Raw genomic sequence first — 15,718 nt, forward strand, 5'->3', positions numbered from 1 at the left:
TTTTTTTTAAATGAAAGTATGACAAATCTGTCTTCCTGATCAGCTTGTATTGCATATTTGTAAAAAGGAGATGGACATCTGCTCACAGGAAACCAGATTTAGTAAGCCGGGTCTTTGATTAATGAATAATTAACAACATGGGTGCCACCATTACTTCTTCATAGAATTCAGTGCTTCCAAATATACAGTCTACAATCATATTCAAATGAGCAGCCTTGTCAAAGAGTTAGAACTGTGGTAAAACACCAGGCACAGAAAGGATCCAACACAAAGGTTATATTAACTACAATGTTTATTTTTAGTGTCCATACCTGCTTTTAAAATTAATTGGCATTGTTAATTTAAGTGCATTTCTAAATTAATTCACAGAAATTGGATGATGAACCAGGCACTTATTAAAGAATCCCTTCCATTAAAAGGACTCTTTCAACTGCAACCAGGTGATACAGAGCATTGCAATGTCTGCAGTATTTAACTAGTTCATTATCTGAGTAATAAAAAAGAGCAAATCTCATTCATTGAGTTTTTAAAGATAGTCTACACAACTCAAACAAGATTTGCTCTAAACAGGTCTGTCTTTTCACTCGAGGAATTACTCAACTGGACAATGATTGACTACATCCGTACCGAAACGAGTCCTCTGTTCTCGATCACCTGATAGCAATTTAAAGAGTGTCCTTTTAATGCAACAGAATACACTTGAGATTCGTAATGAGATCTCCGATGTAGATATGGACATGGATGGACAATGCAAATTAAGAGATTGAGAAGCATGTATCGAGAGCAGAAAAACGTATAACAAGGGAATTGTGTGATGAAGAGTGTCCAATATTTGGAGAGGAACCCATTTAAAGTGAGGAAGCCATTTAGTGCAGGGTTTCTGTTTGGACTATTTGATTAATTAACTCCAGTACATTTCTCAAACATTTTCTTGCATGTGATAGTAGCCTAATTTATTGTAAATGTACACCCAAAAGGACAAAAAATGTACAAACACTGACAAGTACTGCAGGCAACTGTAAATGCAAAGGCCTGCTGGCAATGTGGAAAAGCTGTATTGCACAGCAGGACAACAGGCAGTGACCCAGAGAGAAGCAGGTGTCTTACTGAGGTAGAAGAAGTTCCCAGGGAGAGAGGACTCGCTGAGGTTGTTGTAAGTCAGGTCCAGGACCTCCAAAGCAGGCAGAGAGCCGAAACCTCGAGGCAGGGTGCTCAATCGGTTCATTCTGAATGCAGAGGAAGAAATAAGAAAAATTATAATTTGTTGCTTTTATCACCACCTTCCTGGCATGTATGCTCTGGCAGGCATCCATGCAACAGTCAAGCAAAAGAAACTGAACTTGAACCAACTTAAACTGAAAAGATAATGAGAGAAAATTGTCTCTAGCTTTAATAGTAAGGTGTGCTTATTCACTGAGAAGGTCCTGCTTCTTTATTTTGCAAAGAAGAAAGAATTTGGCAAAAGGGAAAAAAGATAACAAGAGAAACAATAAATAAAAAAATGTAAATTGTTCTACAGCAACCGGGATTGTGACAACAAATGGCAGTGGAGAATGACTGGTATCAATTTAAAATGATACTGAACGCAATCAAGCTTTTTACGCATCATCTACTTCAAATATAATTAACTTTTTATGAGAATTATAAAGTACCATTTAGTATTAGAATACGAAATGTGTCCTTTATTCATTGTTAACATGCATTAAATACTGTTTAACATGCACAGATATAAATGTACTATTCTGTATGTATATCTATCCATCTAGCTATCCATATGAACCTATACATTGATTTGAAGCTGTAAAAAAGGTATTATATTTAATACAAAATCTTTTGACAAACATGATCCAGCACACGTCCTCAATAGAAGATGGTGCTATGCATACGCCAGCAAAGCTTATGTTTTAAGACCATGGCTCAAAATGGCATATCTGACAGCAAATCAATGAAATATGTTATGTATGCTGCAAGATGCATTTGTGAGAAAAAAAAAAAAAAAAAGCTCTAATCCTAAATGGCATTGTACTGAATGCTTTATTCCAAATCTCTCAATCTATCAAGAACACTCCAAGGTATTCAGTTTAATTATCAATGTAACCTGGTAAAATGAGCAAAAATATGTACTTTTAGTTGCATTAGCATAGAAAATAAATGCCAACAAACTAAAACAAGAAAGAGGAACTTCTATTAATTCTATATAAATGCTCCTCTCAGTCCAGAAACACAACTTTGAATCTTGTGAACATGTGTTTTACAGGCAAACACACAGTAGAGTTAAGAATTACTGGTAAATAGTTGTGTGTGTATTATATATATGTATGTACATTTAAACCTAGTGTCATTTCGGCAAAATCTGTTCTTCACATTTTCTAGTGCATTTGAATGGAGGCTACAGCAACGCATTTTGACAAAGGAACAGACAGGTTAAAGCAGCACTTTATTTCACAACATACTGTACAGCTTTGTAGCAGTCAAAACATTATATAAATGTGTGAAGATTTAAATTATTATGACCAGACTTCTCATTTACCACAGTATATTCAAAATACAAAAAAATGCAGAATGGGATATGAGAAGAACCAATTTAGAAAAAAAGTATATTATCTTACAAGAGTTATAAAATGTTTATTTTCATGTTACTGTAGTAAATTACCTTCTGCAAGGTGTAATTGATAAAGCCTTCTAGCTAAATAGCTACAGTACAGTGTTCCTTGCTTGTCGTAAGCATTGATGGTAGTGTGCAGTTGTACATGCAGAGACAAACGCACACCACATGATTGTTATCAGCAGGTATAGCTTAAAGGGGGACTGAAAACTTATCTAAAAGACCAAGATGATAAAAATATCTAATTTAAATAACAGAAGTAGAACTAAAGCTGCTTAACCCTTTAGCAAATGAAATATGCTACAAAGGCATTGCTGTGTGTATGAACACATACATTTCCTCTAATTAAGCTTTTCATAACCATCTCCAGGCCCTCGTTCACAGTTCGTCTTATAAAGTGCCTGAGAGGGTCAGACTGAACTACAGTGCAGCAAATACAATTAAATAGGGTTCTTGCATTTTCATTGCTACCACTGAACTCATGGCCAAAAGCTTATGGCCATTAGATGCATGATATGCCATTAGCAGAGTAGGCTGTCAATGCTACTCTTATAACGTGCATGTTTGTGTGAAGGATTTGCTTTTGTCCACAGCATTAGGGTCAAATAAGAAAGAGTCTAATTGACTTCTTAAGAATATATTTAATTCAGTTAAATAACTACAAATTATACAGACATAAATACATAAAAACACTGCAATTTTACATTTGCGGAATGTTTTTTTTTTAATTGTGCGTTTTAATGCTTAGAAAATGTTTCTTGAGAAAATAATGATAATTAACAAGACGGTTAATTATGTAAATTCTGTTTTCATGCTTGATGCTGAGATTGATGGTGCATTCCTGATATTATAGGGATACTGGTCTAATAATGAGGCCTTGATTCAACCTGTATGGGAGAACTGCCTTGTTTCTCACCATTAAGGACAAACATGTTGTTACCCTGCTCTTGACCATGTGCAGCACTGAACTCTTGGTATGTTTTGCAAACATTTTTTTGTTGCATTTAATTTCTGAAATCTGGGGGGAACAGGAAATGACAAGAAACAGTGGATCCGGAAAGTATTCACAGCGCTTCACTTTTTCCATATTTTGTTATGTTACAGCCTTATTCCAAAATGGATTAAATTCATTATCTTCCTCAAAATTCTACAAACAATACCCCATCATGACAACGTGAAAGAAGTTTGTTTGAAATCTTTGCAAATGTATTAAAAATAAAAAACAAAAAAAGCACATGTACATAAGTATTCACAGCCTTTGCTCAATACTTTGTTGAAGAACCTTTGGCACCAGTTACAGCCTCAAGTCTTTTCGAGTATGATGCTACAAGCTTGGCACACCTATTTCTGGGCAGTTTCTCCCATTCTTCTTTGCAGGACCTCTCAAGATCCATCAGGTTGGATGGGGAGCGTCGGTGCACAGCCATTTTCAGATCTCTCCAGAGATGTTCAATTGGGTTCAAGTCTGGGCTCTGGCTGGGCCACTCAAGGACATTCACAGAGTTGTCCTGTAGCCACTCCTTTGTTATCTTGGCTGTGTGCTTAGGGTCGTTGTCCTGTTGGAAGATAAACCTTCGCCTAAGTCTGAGGTCCAGAGCGCTCTGGAGCAGGTTTTCATCAAGGATGTCTCTGTACATGGCTGCATTCATCTTTCCCTCGATCCTGACTAGTCTCCCAGTTCCTGCCACTGAAAAGCATCCCCACAGCATGATGCTGCCACCACCAGCTTCACTGTAGGGATGGTATTGGCCAGGTGATGAGCGGTGCCTGGTTTCCTCCAGGCATGACGCTTGCCATTCAGGCCAAAGAGTTAAATCTTTGTTTCATCAGACCAAAGAATTTTGTTTCTCATGGTCTGAGAGTCCTTCAGGTGCCTTTTGGCAAACTCCAGGCAGGCTGTCATGTGCCTTTTACCGAGGAGTGGCTTCCGTCTGGCCACTCTACCATACAGGCCTGATTGGTGGAGTGCTGCAGAGATGGTTGTTCTTCTGGAAGGTTCTCCTCTCTCCACAGAGACACACTGGAGCTCTGTCTTGGTCACCTCCCTGACTAAGGCCCTTCTCCCCTGATCGCTCAGGTTGGCTGGGCGGCCAGCTCTAGGAAGAGTCCTGGTGGCTCCAAACTTCTCCCATTTACGGATGATGGAGGCCAATGTGCTCATTGGGACCTTCAATGCTGCAGAAATTGTTCTGTACCCTTCCACAGATCTGTGCCTCGATACAATCCTGTCTCTGAGGTCTACAGACAATTCCTTGGACTTCGTGCATGTCAGAGCACAAACCAAGCCATGGTTAACTGTGGGACCTTATATAGACAGGTGTGTGCCTTTCCAAATCATGTCCAATCAACAGAATTTACCACAGATGGACTCCAATCAAGTTGTAGAAACATCTCAAGGATGATCAGTGGAAACAGGATGCACCTGAGCTCAATATTGAGTGTCATGGCAAAGGCTGTGAATACTTATGTACATGTGCTTTTTTTGTTTTTTATTTTTATAAATTTGCAAAGATTTCAAAAACTTCTTTCACGTTGTCATTATGGGGTATTGTTTGTAGAATTTTGAGGAAAATAATGAATTTCATCCATTTTGGAATAAGGCTGTAACATAACAAAATGTGGAAAAAGTGAAGCGCTGTGAATACTTTCCGGATGCACTGTAAATGAAGTAAACCAATGATCGCAGCTGAGAAAGTGGAAGCTGTATTGTGCACAATCATGCCTCACCCCAGGTTGAGGTGTTTGAGCTTCTGAAGGCTGCTGATCTGTGTGGGCAGCTCTTCGATCTGGTTGTTGAAGAAGTTCAGCACCTCCAGGTTCTTCATGTCGGCAATGTTTGGTGGAACAGCTGTTTAAAAAATACAAACATGATGTTTAATAAATTAAACTTACAGGACTGTTCCAATAAACAGAACCTGAAAATGTCATTACATTAGATTATGTTTTTAGTTATTACATAAACCTAATCAAGTTCACAAAGAACAAGGCTACTGTAAAACAAAAATAAATCACGCAGCATGTATGTTTTATGAACATACTTAGTATGTTGTTTTGTTTCAAGGATATATTTAACAAACAGACGTAAAAAATTATATATTTGTCACAGAACATATAGCCTATATTGTATTTTTTGGTTAAGCTGAAACAAAACCTCTATAACAAGAATTTGGAACTCTATGCTGCACTTTCACCATACAATTAAATTGCATTAGTTGTTATACCAATTAGTTGAATTGTCTCAAAAAGAGGAGTATTTAAAATTATCATCTTCCAGTAACAATGTCATCGCTTAACTAAAGAACCAGCTAGGTTTGTATCAACAAATTACTAAGCCACTAAAGACGACAAATGTCATATGAACCAAACTATAACTTTAACAATGGAGACAGCGGGGATAACTAAAACAAATAAATAACCTGACAGATTTGATATACAAAGCAAAAAGCAAATGCGTCAATAAGAGCAACATGAACTCCAAATTAGCAAATTGTAAACTGCAGCATTATTATTATTGTTATTATTTTGGTCAACAACCTGAATGACCTTGAGGGAAGAAGAAAAATTGAGGGCCAATCATTATCTATTGACTGTATATAACTTAATTAGCTACTGAAGAGAGCAATTAGATATTACATATTTAACAGCTCAATTATCAATCATTCATAGTGGGATAGATTTGACGTTTTAATGATGGAACCGTTTTACATGACCAATTTATTTCTGCCCTGATTCGATTCAGCCAAAGGAGGACAAAATCAATGAAGATAACAAGGCCTCTATCAGATTAGTGGCTGATCAATGTGTGTTCATTAAAGAGAAAAATATATACACACACAAAAGGCAGTGCCACTGCGTGACACGAATGCCACTGGACAGATAAACCCCATCGTTTCAGAATATACACACAAACATATTAGAGAAAGGACAAGTTTCAGCACATATGACCGTCTGCGCTACAAACACCAACTTGAATTCTCAAATCACAACAAAAACATTCTGCAAAAAAGCTGGAACTTTTTACATTAAGTTGTGAGGGGATTTGTTTTCATTAAATAAACATGTGCATATTAATCCACAAGGAAAATCATTTCTATTTTTTTTATTTTGATAACAGCTCCATTTTGATTGCCCTCATAAAATGTATTATTTACTTTTATCAGTAATTTTACAACTTCAGATTGAATATAGTAATCAGTGAATAAAACAAAGAAAATAGCATCTATGAAGAATGTAGAAATATCTTCAACTGACCTCATACTAAAGTAAGCAAATCAAAATAGTCTACAAAGCTATACAAAACATCAGAAATATGTATACCTTCCATAAGCAGATAAGTAGGCCATGGCATATGGCCATGGGTGTCCTACTTCATTAGGGAATGAGTGAAGAGAGCTTGATTGGCCTTCAATGCATCCTTTGACTGAGTGTCCATAACTGTATGCTTCTGTGCAAGAGATTTGTGCTGAAGTGCTGGATTTCTTTGCATTAATGACAAGTGGGGAATTGTGGCAGACATAGAAATTGTACATAAATTGTTATTTAACAAGCAATATTGTATGAAGTTGAACACAAAGCAGTAAGTGGAACAGATATCAAATAAAATAACTATTGCAAAATGTTTTGATTCCTTTGTTGTAAGAGGCACCACTAGAGGAAAGCTTCTCCATTCAACTAAAGAACAGCCACTTCAGTATTTTTGTATTGTTCAGTGACCTCATGGCTAGGCAGTTATTACATCTGAAAATAAATTTAATAAACTGCATTCGACTGGAACTAATACATCAAATTCTGTTTAAACATGTATTTGTCTCTATAAATGTTACACAAGGCACTCACTTTTACCAAGAAATCTCTATAATCAATATGAATAATTTCAGTTGGCACTATAGAATGTCTACTTAAGTGAATTATTAAAGGTAGTCATCTGAAAAAGGACTGAATATTTAGATGCTTGTTAAATACTCTTTTTACACAATAAACTCTTATAACATACAGTACTGTGCAAAAGTTTTAGGCAGGTGTGAAAAAAAATGCTGTTAAGTAAGAATGCTTTAAAAAATAGACATGTTAACAGAGTATATTTATCAATTAACTAAATGCAAAGTGAGTGAACAGAAGAAAAATCTACATCAAATCAATATTTGGTGTGATTACCCTTTGCCTTCAAAACAGCATACATTCATCTAGGTACACTTGCACACAGTTTTTGAAGGAACTCGGCAGGTAGGTTGGCCCAAACATCTTGGGGAACTAACCACAGCTCTTCTGTGGATTTAGGCAGCCTCAGTTGCTTCTCTCTCTTCATGTAATCCCAGACAGACTTGATGATGTTGAGATCAGGGCTCTGTGGGGGCCATACCATCACTTCTTGTTCTTCTTTACGTTGAAGATAGTTCTTAATGACTGTCACTGTATGTTTGGGGTCGTTGTCATGCTGCAGAATAAATTTGGGGCCAATCAGATGCCTCCCTGATGGTATTGCATGATGTATAAGTATCTGCCTGTACTTCTCAGCATTGAGGAGACCATTCATTCTGACCAAATCCCCAACTCCATTTGCAGAAATGCAGCCCCAAACCTGCAAGGAACCTCCACCATGCTTCACTGTTGCCTGAAGACACTCATTCATGTACCACTCTCCAGCCCAAACTGCCTTCTGCTACAGCCAAATATTTAACATTTTGACTCATTAGTCCAGAGCACTTGCTGCCATTTTTCTGCACCCCAGTTCCTGTGTTTTCGTGCATAGTTGAGTCGCCTGGCCTTGTTGCCACGTTGGAGGTATGGCTTTTTGGCCGCAAGTCTTCCATGAAGGCCACTTCTGACCAGACTTCTCCGGACAGTAGATGGGTGTACCAGGGTCCCACTGTTTTCTGCCAATTCTGAGCTGATGGCACTGCTGGACATCTTCCGATTGTGAAGGGAAGTAAGCATGATGTGCCTTTCATCTGCTGCAGTAAGTTTCCTTGGCCGACCACTGCGTCTACGGTCCTCAACGTTGCTCGTTTCTATGTGCATCTTCAAAAGAGCTTGGACAGCACATCTGGAAACCCCTGTCTGCCTTGCAATTTCTGCCTGGGAGAGACCTTGCTGATGCAGTATAACTAAGATTTTTCTTCTGTTCACTCACTTTGCATTTAGTTAATTGATAAATATAATCTATTAACATGTCTATTTTTGAAAGCATTCTTACTTTACAGCATTTTTTCACACCTGCCTAAAATTTTTGCACAGTACTGTACTAGTAGGGGCTGGGGCTGTATGATGAGTTTTTTCTGTATTGTTTTGAAGTAATCTCAATTTTGGGGCTGTAACTCAAAGACAAATACTTCTGTCTTCGGTCTATCTATTTTGATAGGTAAACGGCTTATAAATCAATCAAGTGAATATACTACACCAAATGGAAAAGGGTACAGGACTGTATACAAACTCTCTCTTAATTGACTGAGCAGAATGGGAAGAGAATGGAGCTGGTTAAGGTAGAAACCTTTCCTTTACACTTCAATCAATGTCTTAACGCATTGAAAAGCCATCTGTATGATGCGGATTATTTTTTCCAGATACTTATAACCTTCCCTAGTTTTGGTTCTAAAATAACAAAACCACACACACACACACACACACACACACAAAATCTTTGTAAATCCACCTGGACACTAGCAGTAATACAATCAATATCCCAAACAATAGGATATTTTTAAATTTGCATGGTATGCTAGAAACTTTCAGCTGGAGCCAAATCAATACTCAGCCTTGGACAAAGTCTTGCACACCTCCTCATCTTTTCAATAGAAAATGCTTCAATCCACATTGATAACCCTACATTGCAGAACCACTATGTTCTCTCCAATTTCAAAAGGTAGATAATTTCTTATTATCATTTCATCCAAAAAAAACAACTAATATATAGTAATTTATAAAATAATAAAAACAAATCTGCTGGAAATGAATCATGCAAAAGTTAAAAATATCACATTGCTGTCTTATAGCCTTAGACTGTCATTTCAGAGGGAGATTTACCAAACATAAAAAAGCAGATGGCTTTATCAAAGATGACTTACATTACTTCAAATGCCAAATGTAGGCTACACAACATTACAAGAATGCCAACATAACTATACAACAATCACTAAACATTACACTGCATACATCTTAAAGTTTAAGAGAATATCACAATGATAAACGGGTATAATTTAAACAAATGCGTCTTAAGGAGGCACCAATAGGTGATAAAATACTGTGCACTGTATGTTTGCAAGTTTCCTTTCTCTTTGCAGCTAATGTATTATCAGATTTTTTTTTTCTTTTGTTTTAAGTGTTATTTCATAATCTGATTGAATATTCATGTTTTCATTAATAACTTCAGATACATGACAAAACACTTTTTGGAACAGTTGAAGTCTGTATGATGAGAAATCTTCATACACTGTGGAGGAGAAATATGTCCTCATTTGAGAGGTTGTCATTAATTAAGCATGAACAGAAGCATTTTGCCTTGAAAAGACAGCTCCCAGCCTATTGTCCAAGATAACATTATTTTACTTTATTTTGATTTTCTGCTGAAAGTGAGTCATGCAAAGTTATAATTATGAAATTCCTTTCTGTGAGCCTGAGAGTCATTTCAGAGGGAGATTTACCAAAAGAAAAAAAGGATTTGGAAAAGAAACCACTGTATTGTTATTTATTTTTTAATCTGCAAACCATAAAGTGAACAATAAAAGGCTGATAAATTATAAAATGTCGCAAGAAAAACTGCCATGACTCCTACTGGCTTTAATTAATGGTGTGAGAGACTGATTGGAAAAGATCAGGTGTGCAGATCACTATCTACCATCTCTCTCCTCATTATTCACGCCTCCGTCAAAAACAATGGACTGTTTACAAATTAGTTGATTTTTTTACCCATTTGGTTTTGGATCGGCTTAATATACACTGTGTGGTCATTCAGACTTACGTCAATACAGAAATATGGTGTTCAAGAATGTTCTTTATTAGAATCTTTGGCTAGTTATTTATTTATTTTTTAAGTCTGGAAAAACAGGTTCAAGAAAATAAAAAGTATCAGATCACGGAGACGTTTGATGATCTCCAATGTTTACACGCAATCAAAATTATTATTATTTTTCAACAATTTCATCTGTGGTTGAAACTCAATTTGCAGGCAATGTGTTGGCTAGATACCAGGAAAAGGAAACCAGATTGTCCACTTTACTGCTTATAATGATACATTAAATGAGTACAGCTGGCAATCCATTAAATTGTGATACCCAGTTATAGGCTCAGGTAGGATATCACAAAAAGAAGAGTCTGAAACTCCCAAAAGGCTTATCCAGAGGAGGTGTTTCCAGAATGCAAGATGCGTCTCCAAACCTGTATATATACAATGTATTACTACACCTCATTGACTGGAAACCCAGGGGTGCTTCAGGTATGGCTATACTGCGCAGAACGCTCTTGGTTGACCTTTCCCTGGGTTCTTTTGGGGGCAGCCTCATCCCTACATGACTGGACTTAGGATCCTTCTTAGTTTTGAGCCTGATCATACATCCTTTACTTCCAGAATTACATGTATTAATGGCCACAAAATCTGCTACTGCCCTGAATCTCAAAGACTTCTGATCTAAGACTCCTCTGTGTCAAGTTAGAGATGTAAAAATGATATCATAAAGTAAAGACCACATCCACAAGTGTTTATAATGACCTATCTTGCCCCCTCTTGTACTGACAATCATGTTCTTCATCTTTTACCTGCATAAAATTTCCATTTCCCCACTGAGACACTGCTAAATGGAAACATGATTTCTCTAACGTGGGTGAATTTAGCTATAAGACTATGTCCTATCAGTACACCAAACAGAGTTCTGGATGCAAATATAAAACATCACATGAAATGTTACATGGTGAAAGAGAATATATTGTGTATTATCATTAATAGTAATACACGGTTTTAAATTATTAAAGTTGATCACCTATTCCCTGATGTAATGCGGTGCTGGAATGGATTGATTTCTGATTCAATCAAGACACCCTTTTACAACATCCAGAGACACTGTGACAGTGATGCGCTCTCTCTATTCAAATCAGTTACGTCCTCAAGCAGGACAGCTCAATCTCAGCACCTGACTTCGCTGCAGCTGCTAGGGATATTGTACTACATTATTTTTCAAAACAGCAGTTGCCAGCAAGAAAAAAGTCTAGCCCCTCCACACCCCATAGGAACACAAACTATAAATGATTAAGTATCCTGCTTGTCTTCTTGTGTCAGTAGCAATACAGTACTTCAAATGTAGTGAATCAGGGTGATTAAAAGCAAAATCGTATATTATTGGCTGGACACAGTCGAGCGCATCCAAAAGTGTCAACTGAATTGTTGAAAATGAATGAGTGGCTTTTCCAGATACTCTATTGGAAAACTCATCAATTCCAAACAAATCAAACTTGTTATCCAGTCAATTTGTATTGTCAATCTAAGTAGCCCCCAAAACTATTAAAAAATACTCTTGCATTTCCAGCCTTGTGAACACAGAAGAGCTCACTCTTTAATGTTGAGGGTTCTGGACATGGCTGGACATATTTCGAATTTAGATTTTTTTTTTTTCTTCTGGATACCTTTAAGGTGGACTGTATATATATTGATTAACATGATCTATATAAAAATACTTAACTGATATTCAATTTGAAAAATAACGTAGATGGGTAGATAAAGGTTTTCACTTTCATATGAAAAGACCCCAGTGTTGCTTCACTTCCTTAACAATGTTTTCATTACAGAGGGAATACCTTACCACTGCTCTGAACTATATTGTGTAGCAGTACATGAAGTCTGCATGTATACATGTATACATGTTTCAGTAACTAGATGTAGACATAATTGAATTGGTCTCTCAGAATTATTCAGAAGCCAGACTTTATGCAGAGTGAGTTTGCCTGAAATCAACATTCAAAGTATAACACTTCACTTCCTTGTTCGTAGTTATAGTTACTTATTGAAACAATATGAAATTGTAGATCTATTACTTTAACATCATTTGATATTATGTTCAGTATTTTCTTGGCATGGTAATCATGCATTTGTAGCAGCTAAACTATCATTCTTCAACCTTACCCTTGTGGAAAATACGACCATCAAATGTTATTGTACTTTTTAACTCCACCACCTTGATACCTGCCGATAATGCTCCTTAATATAACTGTAACTTAAATTGTCTTAATGGTCACTGTATCTGTATTATTGCTAATTATACTAGTTTTGACTGCACATAGTAACTATTGGCATACTTTCTGCTCTTACTTGAACTTCCTCTTAAACACGTCTAAATAAAATCATGAACTGTAATGCAGAAGACTCTTTTTGGTTCTCTAATTTCTACTCATATGCATGAAGAAAAATTATCAGAAAAACTTTGCTTAGTGGCTTATTAAAACCAAAGAACATAGAAGTCATTCCCGGTTATTCCAATTGGAGATGAAGCCAGGGAAGGGGTGTCCCTGTTTTCTCTAGACAAAGGATGTTGATATTTAATATGACATGCACATGGTGCCCAGCTGATTCACTACACATGCACGCACAACATACACTACCAGAAATATGAGGCATGCATGCAGTCTATTGCTAGACAGGAGAAGCTAAAGGGAGGATGTATAAGATACTTTATGTTATGATAGCTTTAAAATATTGATGCTTCGTGCAGTTTACCTAATTACCTTTTCGAAGTATAATTTAAATGTCTTTGTGATTAGACATGTTTGTGATGTCCTGGAATGTGTACATATTAATATATATATATATATTATTTTTTTTATAAAATCGAAATAAACAATCCGGGTGTCAACTTCCAGTGCAAGCAGGCTAGCCCTTCTGTCTTGAATTTTCTTAAGGAACGAACAAACATCTCGGGAATCTGGATTAACAGGTGTTTGCCCATTAATGTCTTTCCCATTTATTTGAAAATGAACCATCTGTTAACGTGATGGAAAGACAAGACTTTGACTTCCCAGCCCTTGGAGAATGACCACTGAGGTTTTTAGGTAGGGGATTAAATCAACTGTGGCAAGTGCAGCCTCTAGTGGTCAAAAGGGGATTCACAAGGACCTGAAACTGACACTGCCCATCAAACTAATGGTTTCCCCGAGTCATCAGGAGGAAGCGCACTGACCACACTGTGCCACAAGCAAACAGCCTGTTAGTCTGGACTACTCAGGATTAAAATGTCTGTCAAAAATATGAAACATGGTGATCCTCTTCATAATATTTTTTCTCATAATTATTTACATTGGGGTTCTCTATTCGGGGATAGGATGTTAAAAATACCTGCAGCAGGCATATGTATTATTTTAATCTTTTCACAATGTTAGATTTTACTCACTACAAGAGACTTTAGAATGATGGCTTGGTAGTTCTTATACAAAAATACCTGTTTTTATTAAAACAATTCCAATAAATAGTTTCCTAAATAGTAATAAATAATAGTTTCCTAAATAGTAATAATAAATAGTTTAGTTACCTAGTTGGTAACTAAAGTTAAAACTGCATTTTGTGACAGATGGTGCAGTTTCACACCTACAAACTTAAAACACTGCATTTTATTTTAAGAATCAAAATAAACAATGAGTCGCCTGCACATTCCTCATGGCATGCAAGGAAACATCTCTAGGCATCACAAACCCCTCAGTACATATTCATTGTGAGGACCATACGGTGTCGGTACACTTTATTAGCATGTGCACGAATACACAAATCTCCCCAGTACACCTTGCACACATAATATTGTTAAACATGTGCACCAGTCGTACTGCACTCAAATGACACTTAAAATGCAAAAGAATGTGTGTATTTGTATCTACATTTTTTCTTCTCTAGGGCGCCTAATTATATCTATTCATCTACAGACTTCAATGTATGGGATCTGGCAGGTTTCAGTATAACACCAGACGTAAAAAAAAAAACAGGCAAAAAACAAACTTACTTGTAAGTTTATTGTGGCTGAGAACCAGCTGAGTGACGTTGGATAAGGTGACTGCAAAACAACCCAAAAATAGCTGATCAGTTTCCGCATTTTCACTGTGCAAGGAAAGAAATAAAGCATACTTTTCATGGGCACTTTTAATCAATGAGGTGTGCTTGGATGAACAGATACTGCACTATACTATATGGAGTATATGTAGAGAGAGACAGTAGCATTCATTAGACTGACTCCAGTGTCTGTTTACATTGGTCTGAGAACATCAGCATATTAGGTCATACACAATGTGTCTTTTAGTTGCAGCTGGAATGACTAAATATGGGACGTATTTACGTAAGACAGTAATACAGGCACACCTAGTCCAGTGATATAAACACAGTTATTGAAAGTCTGCTGCAGTGCTACTAAACACTGTGCAATAAGCCGCAACTTGCTGCACTGCGTTAGCTTTTTCAAGGAAGGAAATCTCATGATCGTGACAAGTGACCCATATGCATGTAGAGTTTGGAAAAAATATATAACTAATATATTTAGACTGATTGTTAATGTTACTTACATAGCCCGGGTACATCCAGCATATTGGAAATACTCCTGTCACACATGTCCACTTCGGGCAAGTTCTTCTCCCTGCTCTCCTCCACTATCTTCTTCAAAGACTTCGACATTTTCTGTATGGGAATGAAAGCAGGGGGAACAAGTTATATTGATACAGACTAACTGTAAAAGCGTACAAGATCAAATAAATAATGCAGCAACTGAATTCAACTATTCTATGATTGTAACTGCTGATAAGGAGTTTGTCAAAAAATAAACTAATAATAATAATACATAAAATAAGTAACAACAAAGGAACCTTTTTTTGGCCGGTTGTATCCAAATAAAATTAAACGAACAACAATTGAAATGATGCTAAACTCTAAAAAAGAAAGGTTTCGGACGAACTCGGCGCTCGCGGATGTGAAGAGCTGCGCGCACCCAACCCAGCGGAACTGCGCGTGCGCCACCCCGCGCCCAGCCCGTCCAGCGCCGCAGAGCCGCCCGTGTGACCAATCACACCGAGACACCGCCCTGTATCCAGGACAAACATGGGAACAGCGCAGAGCTGTACCAATCACAAACCCGCAAACCCACCTGGCGCTCGAGTTTATTT

At 37.0% G+C, this 15,718-nt stretch overlaps 1 protein-coding gene across 2 annotated transcripts in view; it reads right to left on the reverse strand.

Moving 5' to 3' along the window:
- rsu1 (Ras suppressor protein 1) overlaps window positions 1-15,718 on the reverse strand; it is a 67,879-nt gene that overhangs the window by 48,289 nt on the left and 3,872 nt on the right. Inside the window, exons 1-5 of one of the 2 annotated variants that reach the window (XM_066723333.1) lie at window positions 15,422-15,573; window positions 15,125-15,236; window positions 14,572-14,622; window positions 5,333-5,453; window positions 1,108-1,226 (exon numbers count right to left, since the gene is read on the reverse strand). In XM_066723333.1, the coding sequence (XP_066579430.1) occupies window positions 1,108-1,226; window positions 5,333-5,453; window positions 14,572-14,622; window positions 15,125-15,233 (400 nt within the window). In that variant the 5' untranslated portion in view covers window positions 15,234-15,236; window positions 15,422-15,573. Of the gene's footprint in view, window positions 1-1,107; window positions 1,227-5,332; window positions 5,454-14,571; window positions 14,623-15,124; window positions 15,237-15,421; window positions 15,574-15,718 lie in introns of those variants that run through there. The other variant, XM_066723332.1, reaches the window with a different exon arrangement.

The sequence above is a fragment of the Amia ocellicauda genome, chromosome 2, assembly GCF_036373705.1.
Source record: "Amia ocellicauda isolate fAmiCal2 chromosome 2, fAmiCal2.hap1, whole genome shotgun sequence".
Classification (NCBI taxonomy): domain Eukaryota; kingdom Metazoa; phylum Chordata; class Actinopteri; order Amiiformes; family Amiidae; genus Amia; species Amia ocellicauda.